This window comes from Aspergillus pseudodeflectus (genome assembly GCF_044049435.1).
Source record: "Aspergillus pseudodeflectus strain CBS 756.74 chromosome Unknown BJX68scaffold_1, whole genome shotgun sequence".
In the NCBI taxonomy this organism is placed as follows: Eukaryota; Fungi; Ascomycota; class Eurotiomycetes; order Eurotiales; family Aspergillaceae; genus Aspergillus; species Aspergillus pseudodeflectus.
Window position 1 is genome coordinate 2,244,698 of NW_027263777.1, and position 23,031 is coordinate 2,267,728.

A 23,031-nucleotide genomic window follows, 5' to 3' on the forward strand; every position below is an offset into this window, starting at 1 on the left:
ATGTTCCGTTCCATTCTTGACCTTGTTCAGTTTACTGACCAGATAGATAGCTTCGAACGGCATTCATTTATACCTACAATCGGCTTCTCCCCTCCTTACCAGGCTCCGCAGACCAGCCCAGTAAGTGACAGAGCTTGTATGTGAACCAACTCCCCGCGGTAGTCTGCATCCTGTGGTGTACTAATTATGATAGGCTGGCTAAAAACAGTCCGTCTGCATCGCCGGCCTAGCGACGATGGCACCTACAACAAGTTGAGCAGCCCACCCGATTCTTGTCCTTCTTCAGTTTACTCAACTAGATAGCTTCGGGCGACATGCATTCATACATAAAATCGACTCCTCCCTCCTTGCCAGGCTCCGCGGACCCGCCCAGTAAGTGACAGAGCTTGTATGTGAAGTACCCTGACATTCCACCTTGATACGCTACGTAGCTAACAATGCACAGGCTGGCTAAAAACAATCAGTCCGCACCGCCGGCCTCGCTCTGGTAGCATAGAAAACAAGTCAGATATTCCGTTCCTACTTCTCCCCCTTACGTGACCTTCTTCGGCTTGCTGACCTTGTCGGGTAGATCACAAAGCACTGTGCATCATGTCCTGTATCAAACCAGATCAAATGTCACGCCACACAGTAGCTGCCCGATGGCAAGCCCAGTAAGTGACAGAGCTTGTGAGTACTTTCTTCTCGCAAGATTCATACTCCGTTACTGACGTTTGCTTCCAAAGGCTGGCTAAAAAAACAAGGCCATCTGCAGTGACGCGAATGACATTACCCTCCATGGTAAGTGATCTTCCAGTCCTACGGAACAGTTTTACTTACAAGGACCTTTACTTATAGCACATTTACGCATTGGATCGCCCTCATGTAAATAGATCACTTTGTGGGGAAGGAGACGAAGATATATCGAGGGAAAGCGGGTCCAAAGTATGTACGGAGCTGGCCGTTTTCTGAATACTAGAAGTCGGTCTTGTATACCCAAGAATTAGAGTGAGTGAGGCAGGGCGGTTTCATGTATGCATGTTTGGTGTCAATGTCATTGTTGCTTGTTCTCGTCAATGTGCTCCTTGGTCTTGTAGATACACGCAGTGACATCCTTTTTCGAACAGTGTGCTAGAGTACCGTACGAGTCTAGACCTTTATGGCGATGTCGGCATACTTACCCTAAAAGCGAGCGACCTCTACGCCAAGCCATAGTCAAAAGTACGGGGTAGGGAGCGACAGCCGAAGGGCCCACAAGGTATATCAATCCAGATAGTAGGGAGTCTCGAAGCACACCTCGTAATCACCAAGTGTCATCCCTGAAACATATGCAAAGATAAGCTCGCAAAACAAAGTTGAGTGGCGCCAATGGTTTCAGTCGACGACACGTACGCCTCCCCCACTCCCGCCCTGAAACTAGTAGAACTACGGAGCCCAACCGCAGCCCTAGTTTATTCTGCTCCAACGACGGAAATTGAAAAAAGGGGATCTGAGGTCCCTTTTTGTTTCATTTTCTGTTTTTCTGGCTTTTTTTTTTCGCTCTTTTTTCTTTCTTTTGTTCTTGTTATTCTTCTCAGGTATTCTATGTCCATTCTATGATTCTATACCTTCTATACTGGGTTTCCGAAGTAAACAAGCAAACAAGCAAGTAATCACCACGGAGGCGAATCGACAAGCCAAGCAATGCAACGCAGACGCAACACAGAGCTGCTGAAACAATAAGCATGCAAATCCCCAACGCCGATCATCGCATTCTAGGAATCCCGGGACCATCCCGAGAGGACATGATGTGCAACACAACCCTTTTTTAACGCCGAAAAGTGCTACAGCAAAGCAAATTATGTCAATTGACGATTCTGACAGATGGTGGGGAAACGAGGAAGGGAAAGAAAAAAAAAAGAATGGAAGCAGAATCACGAAGGTGACGAATTCGCTGCAAGTGATGAGAATCGAATGCAAGGGGTTGTGGAGAAGGAAGTAAAAAGGTATTGTGAATCAGAGATCCAAAGCAAGCGTCGAATAAACAGTGTATGTGGTGAATCGAAAGTCGTGGTAGCGAAAGTAGAACAATCTCAGAGATGAGCTTGATAATGAGTTGTTTAGTCGGAAACATCCTCGTCCCTGCCCGGGTACATGATGTCCTGTCGGATAACGGCCCGAATGTGGCTCACGAAAACAAAGATGAACATGCAGACAATACACACGGACATTGCGCTAGCGACGCCTTTGATTCCGGGGCTGTTGAGCCAGTTTCCTAGAGTAATGGTCGCAAGTGTGAACCCGGTGTTGGGGAAGACCATAGCCCACCAGCTGAGATGGAAGGAAGTGGGTGGCGACTTGATGACAGCAATGGCCGCGACGCTGAAGAACCACAAACTAAGACCCCAGAGGAATGCCGCGCAGCTTACGGCAAAGAGGGTCATGATGCGGGCGTCCTCGATGGCGTACTGGTCCTCTAGGATCTTGAATTCTTCGGGAAGACCGGCGGTCATGCCGACGAGGGCAAGCGCTGTGAATGCCGGAGGCCCAACACAAATAAACATACCCGGTCTGTGTTCGCGGCATGGAAGGCCCGATTGCATAAGTCGGCCGATATAGTGCGAGTACATGATAAAGCTGATCGAGAACCCGAGACCTTGGAATGTGATACCAGCGCAGACTATGGGGACGGCGGAACGGGCAGGTTGTTGCTCGGCAATGACGGAGGCGATGGTGCCGCTGAGCATGACGGGGAAGATTGGAAGGATCCAGGATGGCATCATAGTCTGGAGGTTGTATGAGTGGGAGGAGAAGAGGAAGTAGTATTGGACAACCGCGAGAGTGAGGGTGCAGGCACAGTAGACCCAGAAGAGGACCTCAAGGGCTATCGCAAATGAGTCCGCAGCATCTTCGCCAAAGTAGCGGTATAGGCCGGAGATGATGGTTGCGATGGAGAGCCAGAAGGTCGGAAAGAAGAGACCCTCTCTCTCATGGCGGAGGGAGTCGAGGAGCCCCCCGTGGAGGATGAATCTCAGGGACATAAGAGAGCAAACGAAGGCGAAGAGGATAAGGTCGACGATGTATACTGCCATGCCGATTTGGTCTACCCCCTTGAATCTGTTGGGCTGGTTCCCAATGAGGAGAGCTAGCCCTCCAGTGCTCATGGTCAGAGTGTACCATGCCCATGTAAAGTGCCGTAGCCTCTCGCGGATGCTGAAGTTGGTAGGCTTCTTCAACTCCATCTCAAGTGTGGTCGTCTCAGACCTGGGGGACTCTGGGTAAGGTGTGTTGTCGAACATTATGGCTGAAATCGATGAAGGCTGTGGAGCATTGACAGAGGTAGCTAAAAGACAGGCTGGAGATTTATTGAAGAAAGCACAAGATATCTATGATAAGAAAGGAAATGCTGTATAATAATGAGGGACAGTAACGAGAGACGTGTAGGAGTGAAGAGCATTTATGTCGTGGATTCCAGATTTGAAACAGAGGAAGATGGAAGCAAGGCTAACGTAGGCACGCGGAGGCGCAGGGTCGAGAAGGTTAGAAAGAAGGGAGTAGTACGCAATCCAGAATAACTCAAAGGGGTAAAAGGCTCATAATTTGAAATGTAAAGGCGCAAGCGGACCAACAATGTACATGAGTTGCCAGGACAAGCGCGTCGATCAGACCAAAGAAATCATCGGGTCTGGGCAAAACCCACTAAGAGTAAGCATTATGCTCAATCGTCTGCATATCGGGTCATCACAGGGCATTGGTCCTTGGGCCGCCGTGTCTTTGCGGCTGCTAATCTTCGATAGTCGGGTCCAACCAAGACTGTAGTAGCCGCGGGTCCAGAAAAGAGCTCGAGCCTCCATCACATATCGACCGGAGATGACGCACGCCAGAACTGAATGATATTAACTGATATCTTCCAACATAACACAGCGGAAGACAAGCCCACGGGGTTCTGCAGTTGATGGTGGCACTTGTCGAAGTGTGTGGCTAATTCTGATGCCTATAAGGAGGAGTGGAGCAAGGATCTGCACCATTTGTCTTCAATGAGCAAGCTGTGATGCCATCGTGCTGTGTATACTGGGTGTACTCCATAGACGTGGACCGTTGTGGTAGGATCTCGCCCCATCCATCGGGTGTTTGAGGCTGGGTTGAAGTATACAATGTAAAGACTGTTATCGTGCTGTTGTTCCACCACAAAGGCTCGGCAAAGTCGAGATGGCAATACCATACACGCAGTCCTGCGGTTGGTTAAAAGATGCAAAGGCAGCGCCAGGAAAGTGGATCTGGGCCCGACAGGGGTGGTTCGTTTAGATTTTAACCCTCAAGAAATTGGCCAGACAGATCGGAGTCTCGGCTGGTTCGTTTTAGCTGCTTCGGCCCGATGCAACAAGAGTCGGAGGAGGCTTGCAAGACATGGGGGAGCGGGACAGATTGAGAGGACTCGAAATTTGAAGCTGGGAGTTGCTGAAGACAACGTGAGGAGTCACATGGCTCGAGCCTTCCTCGTTACTGGCCTCTGTCGGTCTCTTCACCTTAGATGATCCGACATTCTTTGCAACTTCATCGTCCCACATCGAGAATCATCACAATCCTGATCTTGCTCATTGGCTTACAGACCTTCCACATCCTTATGGATAATTTGCACGTTCTAGCTTTTCGCCTCTTCGCCCGTGTTCTCGACCTTCAGGGCAGCCTTTGAGTGAGGTTCCTTCGGAGTTACTCTTATGCCTCCTAACACCGTTCATTATGAGTTGAGTCGGAGTAACTCTTGGACGGTGGGCCCTCTGCAATGTGCAATGAAGATGGCTGATATTTTTGTTACAATGCTGCCTGCTTGCCAAGCAGTGCGGCTAGGGGACCGTAGGCCGCGGGTTCTATCGACTTATGCTCAGTATCGACATTTGAAGGTGGGTGTCTTGGCCTCCACTTGCCAATTAACACGCAATCTCGTCTTCATACCCAGAATCAGTGGCTGATTAGGGCAGCAATTCGCTGGGCACCGAAGCTCTGGGCTCTGGGCCCATGACCCTGGTGATGGTCTAGAGTAGCTCCCGTCTGAATACTTCCAAGGAGTGCTCCACCGAGCTTGATGTGAGCCTGTGAGGTTCATCTTTGCAAAACTTAACACTCATACAAATCACAGGTGCAAGCTGCTGCCAAGGTGCTTTGATGTGACTGGCCAATGCATGGGTTGAGAAAGTTAACTTCAAGGTTTCGTCCCGATCGAATAATATTGCCGACCAGCGCCATATGCCCGGCCCCCTGGCAAAGGCGTTAAAACGCATGCCGGACACCTGCTGGTCCCGTTCAGTCCCGTTCCAGGGCCGGCCAAGACGGCGATCGACAGCACATCATCGGCCAGAAGCTCCACTGCCAAGCTTTGTGGCTATGATCCTGGCGCCTGGGCGCCGGACATCCGCGATAAGGATCGGAAAAGGGGACATCCAGGTGCCTGGTGAAAGTCTAAGATTCAACATCAACACAATGGGCGGCGTCGAAGTCATCTTAGGCCTGGGCGTATTTCCAGATCAAGAGGGCAAATACAAACGGAATCTGGCAGGCGTTCTCGACTCGCGATGGCCCCTCGAACAGTAAACACAAGGCATCAACTTCAAGGTTCGACCTACCAAACGAAGCACCTTGGTCGGCGAAATAAAAAATAATCCGCCCAAATTTCATGCACAGCTGAAGAGGATTTGGTTTGAGCCAAGTCTTGGCGTATTGCCTGTGATTGCATGAGAAGTGACCATTGTTGTTGTTCTTCATTTTCCCCCCACAATCTCTGCGACACGCAGGGGAGATGAAGGAAAATGCTGTCGCCTAATCAGCTTGTTTCTATAAGCGTTCTTCACGATCAGTTATTACACCTGCCGCGCATCCTGAACGCATCATTCTGGGCCACTGTTGGGGCTGTTCTTATCTATATATATCGCTTGCCAAGGATGGCTGTACGCCAATTTATTGGCAGATCTCATGGGCTTTTCCCAAGATCCCGACTCGGCATAACGCGCGAGTCACTGACTCTCTTGCTTCGCAAAGCATGCACATGCCATTGTGATTCAGGAATCAGGTCTAACGAAGCAGGCTGCGACGCCGCCGCCACAGCCGCCGCCACGCCCACGAGTTGAGCCAGCCTATCTTCATTACCTCGTTCCGGACATTTGCGCCATCGACCCGAAATTATATGAGCTCAAAACACGCGGATACAATAATGAGGAATTGGAACTTACTCGGTAGGAGTTCAACATCAACCCCGAAATCATCCTTGCCGAAGACCTCCGTAACTCCGTTAGCTCTACTATACGGGAGTTGCCGATCCGGCAGTCTGAAAACGGTTGTTTCTTTTTCTCAATAGCTTGCGTTGCGGCCTTACTGTCGCACGCTGACTTGACACCTTCGTAGAACTGTCAAGTTCGAGCCTTGGCACTTCCAAAGAGCGTATCAGGAAAGGTGTGCACAGGTGCTGCGCAGGGCGCATAATTCGAGAGCAGATACCTCTCCAAGGTCGAAGACCGGACAAGGTGGGTTATCTCGCGCCACCAACCTCCTCCATTCGCCCATCTTCTTGAGTTTTAAGTTCAGACAGGTTGTCCGAAGTCCGGTCTTATGCTTGGCTTTTGGGCGAGGGGGAACTTCGTCTTTTGCTCTTTTCTTTGCGCCCGTTCAGCCCATTAGTCTCTGCATGACGGGCTAGTTGAGGTCATCCCGCTGGGAATGCCCCGTTTCAATACTGAGTGGGGGGTTCGGAGTTTACGGCCCTCGCCCTTCTATGTAGAGAGCAAGGTCACGGATGACGTTAGACTACACATCGACTGTCCCGGTGAAGTGTGAAGAAACCTGATCAGCGCTGAAGACCCGACTACCATCTAGAGCTTGGAAGGCAAGGTGGTCGATCATCCAACCTCTACTGCGGAGTATATTCTACCCTTTCATTGCAGGTGGGTGGGGGAGTGAATTACATTCCGAGACTGTAAGTGCTTAAGGCCTAGGTAGACTTGGCACATGCTTGCGATGAAAAATCACAACTTATTCAACAAACAATTACCAGCACTTGGTTGTTTTGAAGGGAAAAAGGCACATTGGGTCCGAAGACTCAAAATTAATGCAACCTCGGCTATAGACATTATCCTGATGACAGGGAGAAGCAGAGTCGAGATTCCATCCGACCAATAACGCAAGGGAGAAGGGACGACGTAGCAATAGCAACTCCATATCTCCAACCCGTATCGTTTCATTCACATCATCATTCGTTTCAGTCATCAATATGCGAGTACAGAAAGGGCCCAGGCCATCCACCCATAGCCGACGCATCTCGCTAGGCCATAGGCAAGCTGATCTCAGACGCCGCTAGATCATGCGATATATCAGGTCTGAAGCGAGTTCTGGAATGGTATCCAGAAGTGCACGAAATCCACGAGCCGACGCCTTTTCTGGATAGAAGGGTGAGCCTGCAATGGGCTCTGTCGGAGGACAGTACTCTGCAAGATCCCGCACCTTGCATGCCGCGTAGTGCACAACAAGTCTCCGAAGCTCATTATCTCGAAGTTGAGTGGCTGAGGAGGGTGTGATCGGCTCCAGGCGGGTCGTTTTTATGTAGGTGTACTCCAGAAGGTCGACCACCATCCTGGCCTTGGTCGTCGTCAAGACGAATTCCTCTGCATACTGGTCTTCCGGGTCGGGGTCCGAAAATGCCAGATTCAGAAGGTCTCGGTGCAGTTTTTGCAAACACAGGTGGGCGAGGTCTGGGATCAGGTAACGTGTAGCAAAGACATACAACTTGGCGTGAAAGATCAGGTATGGCAATTCAGGCCCTGGAAGCGGGTCCGAAGGTTCTGCGGACTCGAAATTGGGGTCATCGATGCCTGTGAACTCATCCCACAGACTTGTTCCCTGCTCGTGGTGCGGTGAGAATTCCTGATTGGCAAACGAGGTATCTATGACCGGCCGCGCCCGGCTTCTACTGGGGCTCTCTCGTTGCTGATGTTTATGCCGCTCATATGTGTGGTCGCCACCGTCGTTGTTGTTGAAGATTGATGTGGAACGCTCCCAATCGCTCATATGTGTGGCAAGCTGATTCGCCTCGGTTTGCTCTGGGTCCATGGCGAGGGGGGGTTCAACTGTCTCTACATTTGAGTATCCGACAGGTTTGACCTTCGCATAACCAGGAGGGGTGCGTGGTGGCGTGAGCTTTGAAGTAGGATTCTGGGTTTGTCGTTGTGCATCGGATTTCCCTCGGTGGCGCCTCCTTCCCCTAGAGGATGAGGGCTCCTCGGAAGGAGAATGGGAACGCACTGACTCTCGGGGTGTAATTGTTGGATCCTGAGGTGGATACTCTGTAGTGGTCGAGAGATACCAAGCCTGGCCTGCTCCTGGTGACTGTTGGCCGCGATTCCCAGCTTTCCCTTCGTTACTAGCAGCGACATTATACCCATTGTCGGCCTCACACTGAGCCTTCTCGCATGTCATCTCGGCGGCTTTTGCCGATTGACGGGGCGAGCCACCGGCATTCCCGGAGAACATTCCCTGGAACGGGTTGTTGAAGGAATCTTGAACGCCATCGTCCTCTCGCGAACCCGGCGCCGGTACGCTATAGTCTCCCGAGTACGCATATTCGCAGAATGCGACAAAGGTCTCCACGTCTTCGTCTTCTAGGATAGCAATCTGGTGCTTAGACTCTCGCGTCTGGCCACTGTTCATGAGATGGTCGAGTGGCCTGGATACATGACGGGCGAGACCCGACTGGATGGTCAATTTCGTATGACTTGGGCCGACAAGAAAGGTGAAGGGGACTGAATTGATGATGCTGCAGGTCCCAGTCAGCAACTCGTCGAAGAAAAAGCAAGCCGCGCGATACAGGCAAACAAACAAGCAGAATGCAGTCAACGAGAGGCTCCCCTCTTTTGTCGCCAGCCATCTTGACTCACCTCCTAAAATCCCGTCTCCGCTCCATTGGACAAGGAAGCTCACAGTAGTATCACGAAGCGAGGAGAAGTAAAGTCAAGCGGAGGATGGCTTCACACAGGAAGTCCCCGTCCTTTGGGTGTTACTTGGCAGATTTTATGTCCCTGTCACAGTCGTCCTCCAGCCTCATTTTGCCCTCTCCACTAGCTGGGAGCAATCAGCACGAAATCGGGGAAGAGCAAGCGCGGGACCCGACCCAAATTGATCACGATGTGTTTGCTACGTGTGCAGCCATGAGGGGACATGCCAGATTGACCGCCAGCTCCCTTCGCGCGCTGCCACCACCCAAGTTCCGATTCGGACTTCGTAACAATGCCAGAGGATCATCTCTTATCGCGTGATTATGATGGAGGGTCGAGTTATTTCTTGTGGTGAACCTCGTGCAGAACAGAAAACCAAAGGAAGCAGTGCTGAAGTTCGTTCAACGCAAGAACAGCACACACCAGGGCTCAGATGCAAGGTCACATTCCACGCAACTACTCGATATGGGGTCGACAGATAATTCCGCCTCGTGAGTGGTAAGTTCCGGCAGCTAGCGCAGAGAGTCTGCGAGTTCGTGGCCATTCAAAGCCTTGCTGGCACTATCAGGGCGATTCCAAGCTTTTGTTTTGGCGATTGTTGCCCAATGGGTCGGTCAAAGACCCAACGGCTGTTCACGACCTCGCGAACTCGACCGATGAACTCGCAGTGATTTCCCCGGCAGTGTGGCGGTCAGTCAATGCCTCGGTCGACAATCAGTTGGGATATTCTTCCGTCTGATATATCATACGGTCTTGGGTACTCATCTCATAGATTCAAGGTAGGCAAGCATATCCTTTGCAGGCTACGAACAGTGCATACTGTATAGATATGCACCAGGGTCTATCGGCACGTAAGACGGCCAACGAACAGTGTCCTATCGAAAGATGGAACTGAATCTCCATGCGTTAGCTTCACGCGACTCATCTGAACTGTCGTGTTTCGAATCCAGATGATAAACACCACACACACTTGCTGGTGCGTCTGCAGAGTCTACTGCAGGATCTAAATGTAGCACGATATCAGTTGCCATTCCAAATTCCGTTGCTTCATATCATCGCTTCACTGGAAGAAACGTGGACACGTTGATGTCATCTTGCGAGAGGGTCCCTTGAGCATCTCCTCAGACCCTCGTGGGATCAAGGGTGCACGGTTGAAGCGCCACGAGACTGGGTCATTATATATTCGGTTTTTGGTGTATACTGGCATCGCCAGGAGTAAGTCTATAACAGCGCAGAGCAGGATATAGTATAAGTACATATCATACAACTCCAGTTAACCAATCAATGAATCAACCTAATCCCGCCCATTCCGGGCTCCCACTCCCTCAATCCCTCCCCAACACTAACCCAAAACTTCAACCGCACACACTCCTCCACAGCCCCCTGCACATCCCCATTATCAAACGCCTCCGCCATCCTCCCCACACACTCCTCCACCCGCTCCTCATTCTCCCTCTTCATCCCCTCAATCGCCTTAATCGCCTCCTCCCCCTCCCCAACCTCCTCGATCGCCTCCTGCACATCCATAACCTCCATCAACAGCTCCGGATCAAGCGGGTGTTGCCCGGCGCCATCCTCCGCCAGAACATCGATTCCATGGAACTCCTTCAGGATATATTGCGCGCGCAGCAGCGGGTCGGCGAGAGTGCGGTATGCGTCGTTGATCCGCGCCGAGACCCTCTCGGCTTGCGACTTGAGGGGTCCCGGTGGGTACTTATCCGGGTGGAGCGTGTTTTGCAAGGAGAGGAATTCGCGCTTTAGGGTTGGGAGGTCGATGGTGAAGGGGGCGGAGGGCGGCGGGCCTGATGGGAGGGTCTGCGGGAAGATCGTGTAGTTGTTTGTTGTGTTGGGCGGGTTGGGGATTTGCAGTGTTTTGGTTTCTGTTCCGCTGCTGGGTTCCTGGTTGGTGAGGGTAGGAGAGGTTGTGAAGGTGCGGCGTTGCGCGTGGCGGGTGGGGATGCTGGTTCTCGTGCTTGTACTGATTCTTGCGAGTCGAGGCTGGCAGCGGATACAGATACAGTGTGATGGCGAGGCAGAGGCAAATGCCCGGCTGTTCCTGACTAGGATTCCTGTTTGCGGCGACGGCCGTGAAGCGGAGGTCGCGAGACGCTGGATGACTCTCGGAGCGCGGAGCGTAGATGCCATGATTTTGATGCGCTTCTTCTTCAGCTTGGTGAATTCAGACCGTTGTAAGAAATAGAAAAGAGAGAGAACGAAGGTAAGAGGCAAGAGGTTTAATAACGTCACACAGCCGGCGTCGGCGTCGGTGAGGCGTCGGGGACTCGGAGCGGAGGTAAGAAAATGAAAAATAAAAAAAGAAATGAAGCCGAACGCGGGGGTTGAACCCGCAACCTTGAGATTAAGAGTCTCACGCTCTGCCGATTGAGCTAGCCCGGCCGTGATTGGTTGAGGGAAATATTCCTCGAGTGGCTTATATTCAATTTTCTGAGTTCTGACCTAATCCAGTTCGACACTTAGGGTTGAATTTTGTTTGGCTTTACGAGGCCTTTGAGCTTATTAATATAGTATCAATCATTAACTACTAGCATGGTGTCAAGCGGTTCTAAAAATCGTCACAGGAGAAACTAGCTATTTGTAGCATATATACTTATTCTCGTCGAACATATATTTTGTTACAGTTAAGGGCTGCGGATGAGGAATGTTTTAAAGAGATATATTCTGATCTCCTTAGTAGTGGTTATTATCCCAGACAAATTCCAAGGGCTCAGAGACTGTATCATCATCATTGAATGTCCAGCTCTGACTCCTCGGCTGAGCTGCCGTGGCGGCCCCTGCGCGTCATGTTCAGATATGGGATGCCACACTGGTCAACGCGCCTCCCCTGAAGATGAGACGGATCAGTGGTAACTCATTCAATCCCCCACAACTTCACCGTCCGGTCATGTCCGCAGCTGGCAATCCACTGCGCATCGTAACTGACATCGGCGCTGAGCACATTGCCCGAGTGCCCGCTCAATGTCTTGATTAGGGACCAGTCGTCTGCGCTGAAGATATTAACATTCTTGTCGAACCCACTCGTAACAAAGAATGTCCCAGATTTCTTCGGCTGTACAGGAGCCGGAGCTCCATCGACCTCCATACGCGAAGCCTGTCCCTCGGTGGTCGGCAAGAAAGACGCTGTCTCCGATTCGGTTCCCTTGTACCATCGCACATCGGACACCACACTCTTATGCGCGCCGATTCCGCCAGAGTTCTTGACCTGGCGCAAGTCCCAGCACTTCACCCAGCCATCTCCGGAACCGGAGAGTATTCGATACCCATCCACTCCCCAGTCTAGTCCGAAGATTTCTCGAATATGACCCTCCAAAATCATTACTGTACGGCCCGTCCGGAGATCCCAGACACGCCCAATACTGTCGAGACCACCACTCGCTAGGAGAGATCCGTCGTTGTTGAACGCAATTGTGTAAACTTCCCGCGAGTGGCCTTCCTGGAGTAATAGCTCCGTTGTTGTCTCAACATCCCATAACCGCCATGTTGTGTCATAAGATGCCGAGGCGAGGTATTTTCCCGAGGGATGAAACTCGGTCCGACATACACGTTCTGTATGGCCCTCGAGTGTTGCCAGCGGCTTGTCGTTGTTGAGAGACCACAGACAAACATTCCCATCCCCTCCACCAGACACAAGGTTGACAGATGATTCGGACACATTCGATTCAGGGAGTGTAGCCCCCGGAAACCAGGACAGACCCCCGACTCGATCAGTATGACCCTTGACAGAGAGCTTCTCCTCGAGATTCGGCACCGTTAGCAAACGAATACCGCCACCCCAGTTACCGGTAGCTATCGTCTGACCGTCCGGCGCAAACCGACAAATGCTGACTGGCCGGTCACCCGCAATCTGAGACCCGTAGAGGTCGAAGTTATGTAGTTTCTCCTTGATCGCCTTTCTGTGCTTGATATGTGTCCGTAGCGGAATCGTCGACTCTTCTCGTTGTCGAGCCACGCGGGCCTTTGCGCGCGGCAGCGAAAATCGCGCAATGTCCTTCCGAGCTTTCAATAGATCCTCGGTGCCCTCAGTGTAAAATTCTTCCTGTTGTTCCCCCTCTTCCTCATCTGCAGCCTCCTCCATTTCAATATCCTCCTCCGCTGCTGCAGCTTCTTGCTGCTCTGCAATGTCCGTCAAGAGCTCTCTCAATCGATCTCTCCGGTCCGCCGGGCCCTCGCCAAATAGCGTGATGGGTTCCCCGAGCTCTCGTAGTCGCGCGCGCACGCGAGTATCGTCCGTCGGTACTGCCATCGCGGCGGCTCTTCGTTTGCGTTCGAACTGGGAGAAGATGGCGGACGCCTTCTCTGCCGGGACACCGGCCATAGATGGGGGGATAACATAGTCGCGGTCGACGGCTATTGAATTCAAGTTAAAATATACCAAAGGAGTGGAACTGGGACGCATAAGGGTGGTTACTCACGCAAATCAGCCAAGTTGATGCCTTCCATTTCCTGCAAACAAGCAATAGGTCAGCTGGAGTCGCGAAGCCTTCAACTGGCCAAAATTTAGGCCAAGGCCTTGAAGCGCGAGGCGATTTATACAATGAGGTCTGAGGCGTTCAAATGAAGGATGGGGAAGGCGCTTACATCGGCCTCCTCCACGTAGGCCTGTCTCGATGGGTGCATCATAATGGGCGCTGAGAGGGTCCTCACGACCCGAGGAAATGGCGAACAACCGACGTAAAAAGTAGGAAGGCGGTACTAGATAGCTGTAGGCGATTCGGAAGCAAGAGAGGCCGTCAATAAGGTCGTCAGAGAAGGGTTGCTGATGGTGTATTCGCGGGACACTTTTTTGAGTTGGAAGTAAGGCAGAAAGTCGAAAAGCGGAAGCAAAAAGACGAAGACGAGGAGACAACAGAGCTCCCCTCAGCTCCCTGTTCAGCTTTTCTGGGGCTCTCCCTTGAATTGTGATCGCATATCTAATCTTTACATTCTAACTGACTGAGTTACGCACCCGGATTTTCTGATATTGCTGATTTTATCTCTACAATGGCTCAAAGTTTCTACAGCGTGCTATCTCGCCTTAGCCCCCGATACTGCTTCAGCAGTCGACAAGCGGCTAGCTACGGATAATGTCTCGATAAAAATGAAGGCAATTCCTTTGTCGCATCGCTCCCCCGAGTACCGTGGGTTGGCTCGTTCTGCAGCGTGTGAAGCAGGCGGTCGGAAATCTCTCCCTGTCTACGTCAGTCCGCGATTTTGACAAAACGAATCTCCCGTCCTTCTCCCCGGCTTCTCCTACCGTTCCCTGGCCTCCTCGATGCGCACAGTTTTATCGCCTTAAGCCTCTTACCATCCCGTCGCTCGCACACGCCTCAGTTGGGTCTCGAAGTTGACGGAGACCCTCCGGCGACGCTCGTCCGGCTTTCTGCTCATGCTCTTATCGGTCCGATCCAGCAGTAGAGCCTGCGGTTCAGCCTGCAGTGGCCTACAATTTGAATGGTTAACAGGGGTCTCTGCATCTCCTGCAGCCAGAGCGCAATGTCCCCGACGCCTTCCGCAATCCAGACCTCCACACCCACGAACAACGTTCAGAGCCTTCCATTCGAGTCGCGAGTGTAACTCACAATCCCCGCGAATCTCCTACCGGGTTGCGGCATCAGCATCCGGCAAAGGCCGCCCTTTTACCCCTGCCAAAAATGCCTATAACTTCAACCCTGACCTCCACGCGGCCCTCGGCGTCGCCGTCGACACACATAACCCAGCCGCGAAGCGCAAACGGCGCCCAGATAGCGGAGAGGATGCGTTCTTCGTGAGCAGAGTCGGCCGGTCCGGTTCCCCTTCGGATAACTCCATCGCCTTTGCAGTTGCCGATGGCGTCGGCGGTTGGGCGGAGTCGCGCGTTGACCCTGCAGACTTCTCGCACGCTCTATGCGGCTACATGGCCGAGTCCGCGCTGGCCTGGGATCAACCCGCGGACCAGCTCCGCGCCAAATCCCTCCTCCAAACCGGCTACGATATGGTCGTCGCAGACAAGTCGGTCCCTGCAGGCGGCAGCACCGCTTCCGTTGGTATAGGCCTTGAGGATGGCCGCGTTGAGCTAGCAAACCTCGGCGACTCGGGTTCTGTCCTCCTCCGCCAGGCCGCAGTCCACCACTACTCCATCCCGCAAACCCACGGCTTCAACACCCCCTACCAACTCAGTATTATCCCACCGCGAATGCGCCAGCAAGCCTCGATCTTCGGCGGCGCCTACCTGGAAGACTTCCCGCGAGACGCAATCACAACAACCCTCCACCTGCACCACGGTGACGTCCTCGTCCTCGCCACAGACGGCCTCTTCGATAACCTCAACAACCAGGATATCCTCAAACTCGTCACAAGTCGCATGCTCTACACAAAAGCCTGGTCCGCCTCTACATCTCCTAGTACGGGAATCACACCAGCCTCGTCGGAGACTCTCGCCGCACTTACGGGCCCTGATGGTCTCGCCGCCCTCCTCCCTCAGAGCCCCTCATCCGAATCAAAACCATCCTTGAATACGAAACCTGCCACGGCATCGAACCCGCACGATGCCACATATACCCTCCAATCCCTTCTCGCAGCCACGATTGCAGGCGAGGCCAAACTCGCCAGCATGGACCTCCGCCGCGACGGACCCTTCGCAAAGGAAGCGCAGCGGTATTACCCGGGCGATTACTACCGTGGCGGGAAAGTTGACGATATCACGGTATTGGTAATTATTGCTGTTGAGCAATAACACCCTTTTTTATCTGTCCAGTTTCTTCTCTTTGCCCCTTCGTTTTCATAGAGACGGTGGTCAACGGTTATAGCATAGAAAGAGTCCTGCTTTGGTTCTGTTCATATCATATGACATACTGCATAATCAGCATTTGCATTTGGGCCTGTTCGGGGGTAAGGCTGGATGTGGGAGGGAAGTCCTTTTTCAATGTTTTTTCACAGCTTTATTTCTTACTCCCTTTATATATCATACTTACTATAACCCCCGGTTACTACAGTATAGACGATAGATAGATTCAGATTCAGTTCAGATTCACAACTACACTATACCCCTACCCTTTGCGCAAGCATTACACTGCATGGTTTACCTAGTTGGCATCTGAGTTCTACTTCCATGGCTCCCTTTCTAGTGGATAGAAATTTTCAAAGGCTTTTTAATCCATTCATCCGCTGCTTCGAGGCCGCTGCACACAACCTCCCTAAAGAGATAAGAACAACAGAGAGGACAGCGTGCCTCAACCAATACACCGAGATCGAGATCGAGATGAAGACAAACGGACAATACCAAAAGGCGATCGAAGACGAAGAAGAATGAAACATAATTAGCAGGTAACTATGGAGTTTCGAGCACATACAGGCCTACCGCGATACTTGTAGGAAAAGATGGAACAAAAGCAGGAGAAAAGAGAACTGAAACCCAGAAAGAAAGAGCAACACTGAGAGAGCACGCACACATACAGATCAACACACCTGAGGTGAAGAGTAAGAGTAAAAAGAGTTGAGAAACAACAGAATCAGAGATCATTCATCAGGAAACACTTGAAAATCGAAACCTTGAAACCTTGAACCAACCAAGAATGCCATGCCATGCACGTCACGTAGATGACAGCAACGAGTAGTAGATACCGGTGATAGTAGTATGTAGTTGTGTGTGCTTTTTTACGCCGCGGCCTCAGCAGTCTTCTCTTTCTCTGTCTTACCCTCCTCCGCTGATGTCTCCTTCTCTTTCTCTGGATCCTCTGGCGCTGCTACCTTCTCAGCCTCATCTTTCGCCGGCGCAGGCGTCTCCTCGGACTTCTCTTTCTCGGCAGCGTCGGCGTCAGCATCAGGCATGGCCTCATCCTGATCCGGTGTCTCGAGCTTGCTGTCATCTTCCTTGTCGGTCTTGGCCTCGCCCTTGGCCGGGGCCTCGGCGCTGGACTCCTTGTGGACGCCGTTGGCCTTGGGTTTCTCGTCCTTCTCCTTGTCCTGTGAGGGGGTTGCGCGGTCGCTCTCCAAGACGTTCTTCCACTTGGAGAGGATGTCAACGGCGCGCTTTCGGAACTGGAATTCCTCATCACGGGGGATGGTAGCGAGTTTAACGATCATCCGCAGAACCTTGTGGATCTTGGTTTCGCGGATAATTGAGACTTCTAGGTCTTCAATCTTCTCTAGTTTGCTGAATAAACCGGCCATCTGGGACATTTCCTCCTCCTTAGGAGGGTGATCACGGGAGATGAAGCCCTTCTGAAGGCGATGGCGGACGAACAAAACTTGAAAAAAGCCGAGTAAGCTTTGACTCTATACCTTTGCGAGTTAAACATACCTTCTTTCTCTCTCTTTTTCTTAGCTTCCTCGACGTTGACCTTGGGTTCAGGCTCTTTGGCGGGGGGACTGGACTCATCACTGTCCTCGTTGGCTGCAGCCTTTCCCTTCTTGCTGCTTGCAGTCTGTTTTGCCCTGCTGCCGGCGGCCTTCTTTCCAGTCTCGCCGGTTGGGGTCTTGGGAGTTGTGAGCTTCAACTTGGTGCCGGTCTTGGGAGTCTTAGCAGGCTAGATCCGCGTCGCGTTAGCTTCTTAAATCATAGCGAAGATGGGTGTTATTACAAACCTTCTCATCTTCAGCGTCGGCATCCTTCTTTCTCTTCTTGGAGCTCTTTGGTGCCTTTCCTCCTTCCTCTGCGTCTTCCATGTCCACGTCATCGTGGATATCCATGCTCTTGCGCTTGTTTTTCTTAGACTCCTTCTCAGCCTTGGCGGCAGCCTTGGCGGCAGCTTGAGCCTCTATCTCTTCTTCCTCTTGCTGGATGGCGCGCTGGTGGTCTGCAAGTAGGTCTTTGAAGTGTGCAAGGTCATTATTCTCGGCAGCAACGTGGTACGCGGCAATGAGCTGCTTCGACTTGCCCTTTTCTGAGACATCCTTGCACGTAGCGGGATCGAGGGGGGCGAGGTCGGTATTGGGGATCCAGGCACTGTTGTCGGTGTTAGTAACAGTCAATACATACACATATCACAGGATGGAAAAAACGTACAATTCATTCGTCTGAAGGAACATGACGGGGAACGTCCTCTCCGCGACGCGCTTACCACCATCAGCGTAGTCTTCCCTGTAGGTTCCGTCGGGACGCTGAGCGGTCACGGGACGCGTGGTCAGCAGAGTCTGAGGCAGGATCTCCTCATCACAGATGATGGCCGGCCAGGGAGGAAAGCTGCGAAGGCGCGCGAGGTAGTACTCGCCAGGCTTCGCATCCAGGTGCGTGATGCGACTTTGGGACTTCTTGCGGTTAAGCTTGGATTTGGTATCTCCTCCCGTCGACTTGCGTTTGGAAGATGACTTCTTCGTGGTTGCGGGAGTTCCGTTGGCATCGGTAGCGGCGGCGGGCTCAGCCTTCGCAGGGGCAGCGGCGCCCTCGTCGGACTTCTTCGCGTCAGCGGATTCAGCAGATGCGTCAGCCTTCTCAGCGGGTGCATCGGATGATTCCTTCTTCTCATCCTCGGCGGCTGTGTTCTCTGTGGCAGACAAACGACAATGGTCAGCCAAATCACCCCTCGGAGGTACGACTCAGGTCCACGCGATCGCCATGTGCAATGGGCAAGCTGGAGACCAGTAGCAAGGGTCTGACCAGGACTTACCAGCGGGTTTCTCCTCTCCTCCATTGGCCTTCTGCTCATTGTTGTCCTTGGTAGGCTCTGGCGCCGACTTCTCAGCACCAGCTTCGAGCTCCGCAGGAGTGCGCTCGACGGGCGCCTCAGCAACAGCATCCGCGGCAGGCGCCGAGGAGGTGGTTTTGGCTTCAGCCATGGTGGGTAACAGAGCGCGATATTAATTTAGAGATGCAGAGAAAGACCTAGACGATGAGAGCGGAGCCAAGGCCTTCCTGCAGTAGATGGTGTGGGAAGGTCAAGGTGGTTTTCGGTGGGAAAGAAAGTGGTGGAGAAGGTCGCGACGCCGGGAGGCGGGAAGTCGACAACGCGTTGCACTGGGCGAAAAGAGAAAAGGGTCGCTCGCGGCCAGCAAATGACGCAACGATCGAGCTCAGCAACAACCTCAATTATCAACGCAAGAGCTAACTCCCTCGTCTCTTAGGTCTGTTTTCTCAATCCTCAACCGATTAAATAATTCTTTGTCCAAAGGTTAGCGGCGACGGCTCGCAGCACTGGGGACCGCAGCAGCACTTACAGGGAAGAGCCCGGTCAACAGCGCTCATCAGGAGCAACAAACGGCGCCTTAGTTCCAGTAGACTGATAAGCCACGCCTGTAGAGTAGCCGATGTGCGAAGACAGAGCAGATCCGTGGATGGGTAGCGACGGTCACACCGTAGAGCAAAGAAGTTTGACGCGGGTTCTCACGGCAGTCGATCCTCCTGCCCCTTAAAACGCGGAGAAGCTACAATCGATACAAGCTGGTCAGCACAGCCGATTTGAAAGGGCGATGAAGCACGAAAGGCCTCTCTAGAGCTTTGCGCAGACAGCAAAGCACGATCTGGACGAGATGAATCGAGCGGTTTCGCGCGCGACCGACGCGTAACTGGCGATGCCCGTGATGCGTCGCAGAGAGTCTGATACGATGGGTTCAACGGGACGATTGAACTGACCAGATGTCTGTCAAGCAGTATTAGAGACGGTTTCCTTCTAGTAAAAGGGAGGTGAGCCACGTACCTATTGCTACAGTCGAGAGCCGAGAGATGTCAGGACTTGGACTGGGGCGTTCAGCGGGAGTAGACAGCCGTTTATACCCCGCGATCGCGAACGACAACCGTGGTAAGCGCAGCACAGAGGCAATTCAGCGTCGACCTCGTCAACTATTTCAAAGGTGAAGGTCGATGCTGTGGGAGACGACGCGATGAACTTTGCCATGTAAGTTTGCTGTTTTGACGGTAAAGGTTGGGCCATTCAGCGAACCCAAGGCTGCTTAACAGCAATCATATTGATCATTCACCACAAAAGGCTATATTTAATCAAGAATTATATTCACAGGCATGTTCTGAGCTTTTAGGTGTTTAGTCAAGGGGAATAAATATTCACTACTGTTTCCTCTGCAGCTATATATGTTTATTAAGTGGTGTGAGTGCGACCAACTGCGTGAAACCTTTTTATGAAGGACTCAATATAGGGTTGACTACTTACTATACAGAACGAGGACACCGTCACTTTCTCTAGATCTAGCAGGCTGGCAACGTTATTCATCTTAGTGATATAGGGGATATGCAGTCTGCTAATTCTCAAATATAGAAGTGGAGTTGGTTGAGGTTCATGATCGTATTAGACATACTTATGCGGTCATTAAGTATATAGTCTCCCCTAAAAATAGAGCGAAAGAAAGACTCTAGAGATATGTTCTTGCTGAAAAAGTGTTTAAGGTGAAACATGGCAGTCGTGATAGTAATGAGAAGGGTATCATCGTAAAACACAGCGCAACGCAAAGCGCTCCGGCTCCCTCGCGCTATATGTTCAATGAAACGAGGCATACCGAGCCTCATCATCGTCGTCCCATCCATCAGAGTCCGGCTCTCCAATTGTTTCTGCTGGCTCTGGCTTGTGAATCCGCACCAACCACAGGAAGTAGTCTTCCAAGGGAATCAAATTGAGCAGGATCCCGTTGAACTTCCAGCCCAGAGTACAGACTAGTGCCCCAGCAACCGCATCGAGGATGAAATGGTTTGCCGTCGCGACAATTGCGGCCAGGATGATGGCAGGATAAGCGAAACCAAGGGATAGACAAGCCAAGCGACGCCATGACGGAATCTGGATTCCAACGGGACCGATTTGGACTCGAGACGACACGCGATGGTGAGCAGGAAGCGGAATGGTCATGATGGTGAGTCCAATCATGAGTGAATAGCCAAAGTGTAGAGAGGGCATGGCAGCTGTAGCACAGAGAGTAATCAGTACACGATGTATGAGAGTGAGTGGGCACTACTTACCATATTGATTGCAGAATCGGTTCTCAGTCCACACGCTTCCAGCACCGTTGGTTCCATGTACGGTGTCGACGAAGCCATAGCTGCGCGCTAGCTTTCCTTCTGGCCCTTCCACGCTCTCGTCACTCAACAGGCGAGGTGGCATGCATGGCCACAGAGTGAAGACGACAAATGCAAGGAGATTGCACACGGCAAGTGTCCGCCGACGAGCTTGATAGAGAAGAGGTCCTGCAGGCGAGCCACTCATTACCCCCCGAGGCTTCCCCGACTGGGATTCATTGAACCGATTCCTTGTGATAGTATAGTAATATAGCCAAACTAGAAATGCAATCGTCCCCGGAATATGAATAAACGAATATATCCAGTTGGTCCATTTCATGAGCAGAGGGTGTCGGAGGAAAAGCTGCTGTATCGGGACTTCCCAAAATATACCCAGAGCCTGCTCTATCCGAATAAGCTTCAGCGCGTGCCCTCTCGCGACATCAACGGTTCCTTCTTGTAAGGTTACGGCCGTGAACGCTCTACCTAACTGGTAGGTCTGCAGTACACAAATTAGCGTTCGTATAGCAAGGTTGAACCATGGAAGCGGGAACCTACCCAGTATACCAACGCCCAATACCAGCATTCGGCCAGGAACGGAAATTTTCGAAGCAAGCAACTGAGAAGACGATCTTGAAACACAGCAGTGTTCGGAGATGTGACTTCCCACGTCCAAGAGAGTATTCCAAATGACCGCTTGCGCCATGTCTCTTGTCCGAGGAGTGAACTCGTTGGGGAAAGTGATCGACTGCTCAAGAGGCCATCCTTAGCTGTAGGCGAAGAAAGGCCCGACTCGAGGAAATCTGGTGAAGCTCCGCGATATCGATCAGTAGACTTGCGGCGAGCAGACCGCGCGGAAGGAAACGACCCAAGTGTGCGATTAATCCAAGTGCCACCAAAAAGAAGAACAATAACGACCAAAGGTTCCAAAATAGCACCAACCCCCATGATGCGAATGCAGGACGGCGTGCGCCAGAGCCGAACAACTGAGGATAGCTTGTAGGAGTGTTGAGGAGGTCAGGTATTATGAGGGGGAGGCCCAGGAAGTTGGGCGTCACAGCGGATGGCGGAAAGTAGAACCACAGGAACAAAACCAGGAACAGGAACGTTTTAAGTAACGCAGAATGGTATCACTTAGGATAAACACGGAACCGCCTCAAGATTGTACAGTACACAGCAGCACCCCACTTGACCGGTCGACTCTGTGTGTGTTGTCAACGGCTTGTAGTGATTGTACAAGATCTCGAGTGACTAAGATGGCGCTGGTTCCTTCTATTTACGTAGGGAGAGAGCTCTCATAGCATTTGTAGTAAGCGGACACCGGAGCCCGTAAAGTGCGCGAGTCTCTCTTCCATGGTTCCGATCAGGTAGATTGAGTAGCGAAGAGGGCGAGATACGTACAAAGGCCGGATCAGCCGGAAGCTGGAGACCGAATGGATGTCAACAGCCCTGTAGGGTCCGCATTGGAGAACAGTCTAACCATTCCCAGGTACCTCCTAATACTCCCTACCAGTACTAGTACGAGTCATTTCAGCTTCGTTCTGCTTGTCCATTCTTTCTCTCATCACTGTTTCAACTCTCTTGGTTTGCCTTTGCTCCTGATAAGCTGAGCTCAACAGATGAGTTGCCTCATAGAGTAATCAGGAAGCGGAGTATCAAGCACACTTAGAAGTGAGCACAGCGCCCAGCGATCCTCGAGAGCTCCAAATTCCTTGGAGATCAACATGATCCGGACCAATTATGGTAGGTGGTCGTGCCAGCCCTGGCACGAAGTGGGGAAGGCGCTCTTTCAACTCCAACACCGAGGTATCTGGACTGTGCTCCAGCCTTCTCCGCCCCGTCCTCAATTTCATAAGCTATTATTCCTGGATGACCCTGTTCTGACGGCCCTTGACCTTTTCCATGACTAAACCAGGTAACTACTTTCCTCAAGAGTCAACATACCGTTACCGATACACAGTTTCACGAACACAAGCCCACCCCAGCTTAGCTTCCGTCATCCGACCCGACCTCTATTTTTCGGTTTGTGTTTGCTTTGTCCTGTGGCCGGTCGAAGAGCCACACTACTTACTTGGCGTGCGACTCGTGTAACCCAGTAAGGTCGCCTCGCTATCGGTCGAGGGGGAAGAAGGAGATCACACGAGCAAACGGTAGGATACGCTGTGCCAATGATTGCTTGACGTCGAGCTT

At 52.0% G+C, this 23,031-nt stretch overlaps 8 protein-coding genes and 1 non-coding gene across 9 annotated transcripts; 2 read left to right on the forward strand and 7 right to left on the reverse strand.

Moving 5' to 3' along the window:
• Positions 1 to 1,526: 1,526 nt before the first annotated feature.
• Positions 1,527 to 3,257, reverse strand: BJX68DRAFT_274048 (tellurite-resistance/dicarboxylate transporter family protein; the record flags this gene model as incomplete). The annotated part of the gene is made up of 1 exon (XM_071047581.1): positions 1,527 to 3,257. The coding sequence occupies one exon, from the start codon at positions 3,255 to 3,257 to the stop codon at positions 2,079 to 2,081; it is 1,179 nt and encodes a 392-aa protein (XP_070906190.1). The 3' UTR covers positions 1,527 to 2,078.
• A 2,139-nt stretch (positions 3,258 to 5,396) lies between these two features.
• Positions 5,397 to 6,566, forward strand: BJX68DRAFT_223923 (uncharacterized protein). Its single transcript, XM_071038198.1, has 2 exons — positions 5,397 to 6,473; positions 6,539 to 6,566. Exon 1 carries the CDS (start codon positions 5,763 to 5,765, stop codon positions 6,078 to 6,080), a length of 318 nt encoding a protein of 105 aa, XP_070906191.1. The 5' UTR covers positions 5,397 to 5,762; the 3' UTR covers positions 6,081 to 6,473; positions 6,539 to 6,566.
• Positions 6,567 to 7,299: 733 nt separating this feature from the next.
• Positions 7,300 to 8,649, reverse strand: BJX68DRAFT_260898 (uncharacterized protein; the record flags this gene model as incomplete). The annotated part of the gene is made up of 1 exon (XM_071044006.1): positions 7,300 to 8,649. One exon carries the CDS (start codon positions 8,647 to 8,649, stop codon positions 7,300 to 7,302), a length of 1,350 nt encoding a protein of 449 aa, XP_070906192.1.
• Positions 8,650 to 10,103: 1,454 nt separating this feature from the next.
• BJX68DRAFT_223926 (J-type chaperone JAC1) lies at positions 10,104 to 11,219 on the reverse strand. The gene has a single exon (XM_071038199.1). The coding sequence runs from the start codon at positions 11,076 to 11,078 to the stop codon at positions 10,215 to 10,217; it is 864 nt and encodes a 287-aa protein (XP_070906193.1). The 5' UTR covers positions 11,079 to 11,219; the 3' UTR covers positions 10,104 to 10,214.
• A 38-nt stretch (positions 11,220 to 11,257) lies between these two features.
• On the reverse strand, positions 11,258 to 11,330 carry BJX68DRAFT_t6. The gene has a single exon. It is a non-coding gene; the product is annotated as a tRNA-Lys (tRNA).
• Positions 11,331 to 11,484: 154 nt separating this feature from the next.
• BJX68DRAFT_17823 (putative pre-mRNA splicing factor) lies at positions 11,485 to 13,748 on the reverse strand. The gene is made up of 2 exons (XM_071037167.1): positions 13,364 to 13,748; positions 11,485 to 13,298 (listed from the first exon to the last, which is right to left on the reverse strand). The coding sequence occupies exons 1-2, from the start codon at positions 13,389 to 13,391 to the stop codon at positions 11,803 to 11,805; spliced, it is 1,524 nt and encodes a 507-aa protein (XP_070906194.1). The 5' UTR covers positions 13,392 to 13,748; the 3' UTR covers positions 11,485 to 11,802.
• A 100-nt stretch (positions 13,749 to 13,848) lies between these two features.
• Positions 13,849 to 16,007, forward strand: ppmA (type 2C protein phosphatase PTC7). The gene has a single exon (XM_071038200.1). The coding sequence runs from the start codon at positions 14,317 to 14,319 to the stop codon at positions 15,640 to 15,642; it is 1,326 nt and encodes a 441-aa protein (XP_070906195.1). The 5' UTR covers positions 13,849 to 14,316; the 3' UTR covers positions 15,643 to 16,007.
• A 402-nt stretch (positions 16,008 to 16,409) lies between these two features.
• On the reverse strand, positions 16,410 to 19,037 carry BJX68DRAFT_17830 (PWWP domain protein). The gene is made up of 5 exons (XM_071037168.1): positions 18,515 to 19,037; positions 17,914 to 18,391; positions 17,493 to 17,853; positions 17,209 to 17,434; positions 16,410 to 17,155 (listed from the first exon to the last, which is right to left on the reverse strand). The coding sequence occupies exons 1-5, from the start codon at positions 18,681 to 18,683 to the stop codon at positions 16,563 to 16,565; spliced, it is 1,827 nt and encodes a 608-aa protein (XP_070906196.1). The 5' UTR covers positions 18,684 to 19,037; the 3' UTR covers positions 16,410 to 16,562.
• Positions 19,038 to 20,186: 1,149 nt separating this feature from the next.
• BJX68DRAFT_17871 (phosphatase PAP2 family protein) lies at positions 20,187 to 22,031 on the reverse strand. The gene is made up of 3 exons (XM_071037174.1): positions 21,400 to 22,031; positions 20,806 to 21,340; positions 20,187 to 20,748 (listed from the first exon to the last, which is right to left on the reverse strand). The coding sequence occupies exons 1-3, from the start codon at positions 21,787 to 21,789 to the stop codon at positions 20,333 to 20,335; spliced, it is 1,341 nt and encodes a 446-aa protein (XP_070906197.1). The 5' UTR covers positions 21,790 to 22,031; the 3' UTR covers positions 20,187 to 20,332.
• Positions 22,032 to 23,031: the final 1,000 nt, after the last annotated feature.

Coding starts and splice junctions, on each gene's coding strand:
- BJX68DRAFT_17823 (XM_071037167.1), bottom strand. CDS start 13,391: ATGGAAGGCATCAACTTGGCTGATTTGC. Junction 13,299..13,363: donor CATCAACTTGGCTGATTTGC/GTGAGTAACCAC, acceptor TGAATTCAATAG/CCGTCGACCGCGACTATGTT.
- BJX68DRAFT_223923 (XM_071038198.1), top strand. CDS start 5,763: ATGCTGTCGCCTAATCAGCTTGTTTCTATAAGCGTTCTTCACGATCAG.
- BJX68DRAFT_223926 (XM_071038199.1), bottom strand. CDS start 11,078: ATGGCATCTACGCTCCGCGCTCCGAGAGTCATCCAGCGTCTCGCGACC.
- ppmA (XM_071038200.1), top strand. CDS start 14,317: ATGCTCTTATCGGTCCGATCCAGCAGTAGAGCCTGCGGTTCAGCCTGC.
- BJX68DRAFT_17830 (XM_071037168.1), bottom strand. CDS start 18,683: ATGGCTGAAGCCAAAACCACCTCCTCGGCGCCTGCCGCGGATGCTGTT. Junction 17,854..17,913: donor TTCCTTCAGACGAATGAATT/GTACGTTTTTTC, acceptor CACCGACAACAG/TGCCTGGATCCCCAATACCG. Junction 17,156..17,208: donor GAAAAAGAGAGAGAAAGAAG/GTATGTTTAACT, acceptor GCTTTTTTCAAG/TTTTGTTCGTCCGCCATCGC.
- BJX68DRAFT_17871 (XM_071037174.1), bottom strand. CDS start 21,789: ATGGGGGTTGGTGCTATTTTGGAACCTTTGGTCGTTATTGTTCTTCTT. Junction 21,341..21,399: donor ATTGGGCGTTGGTATACTGG/GTAGGTTCCCGC, acceptor TGTGTACTGCAG/ACCTACCAGTTAGGTAGAGC. Junction 20,749..20,805: donor CCGATTCTGCAATCAATATG/GTAAGTAGTGCC, acceptor TCTGTGCTACAG/CTGCCATGCCCTCTCTACAC.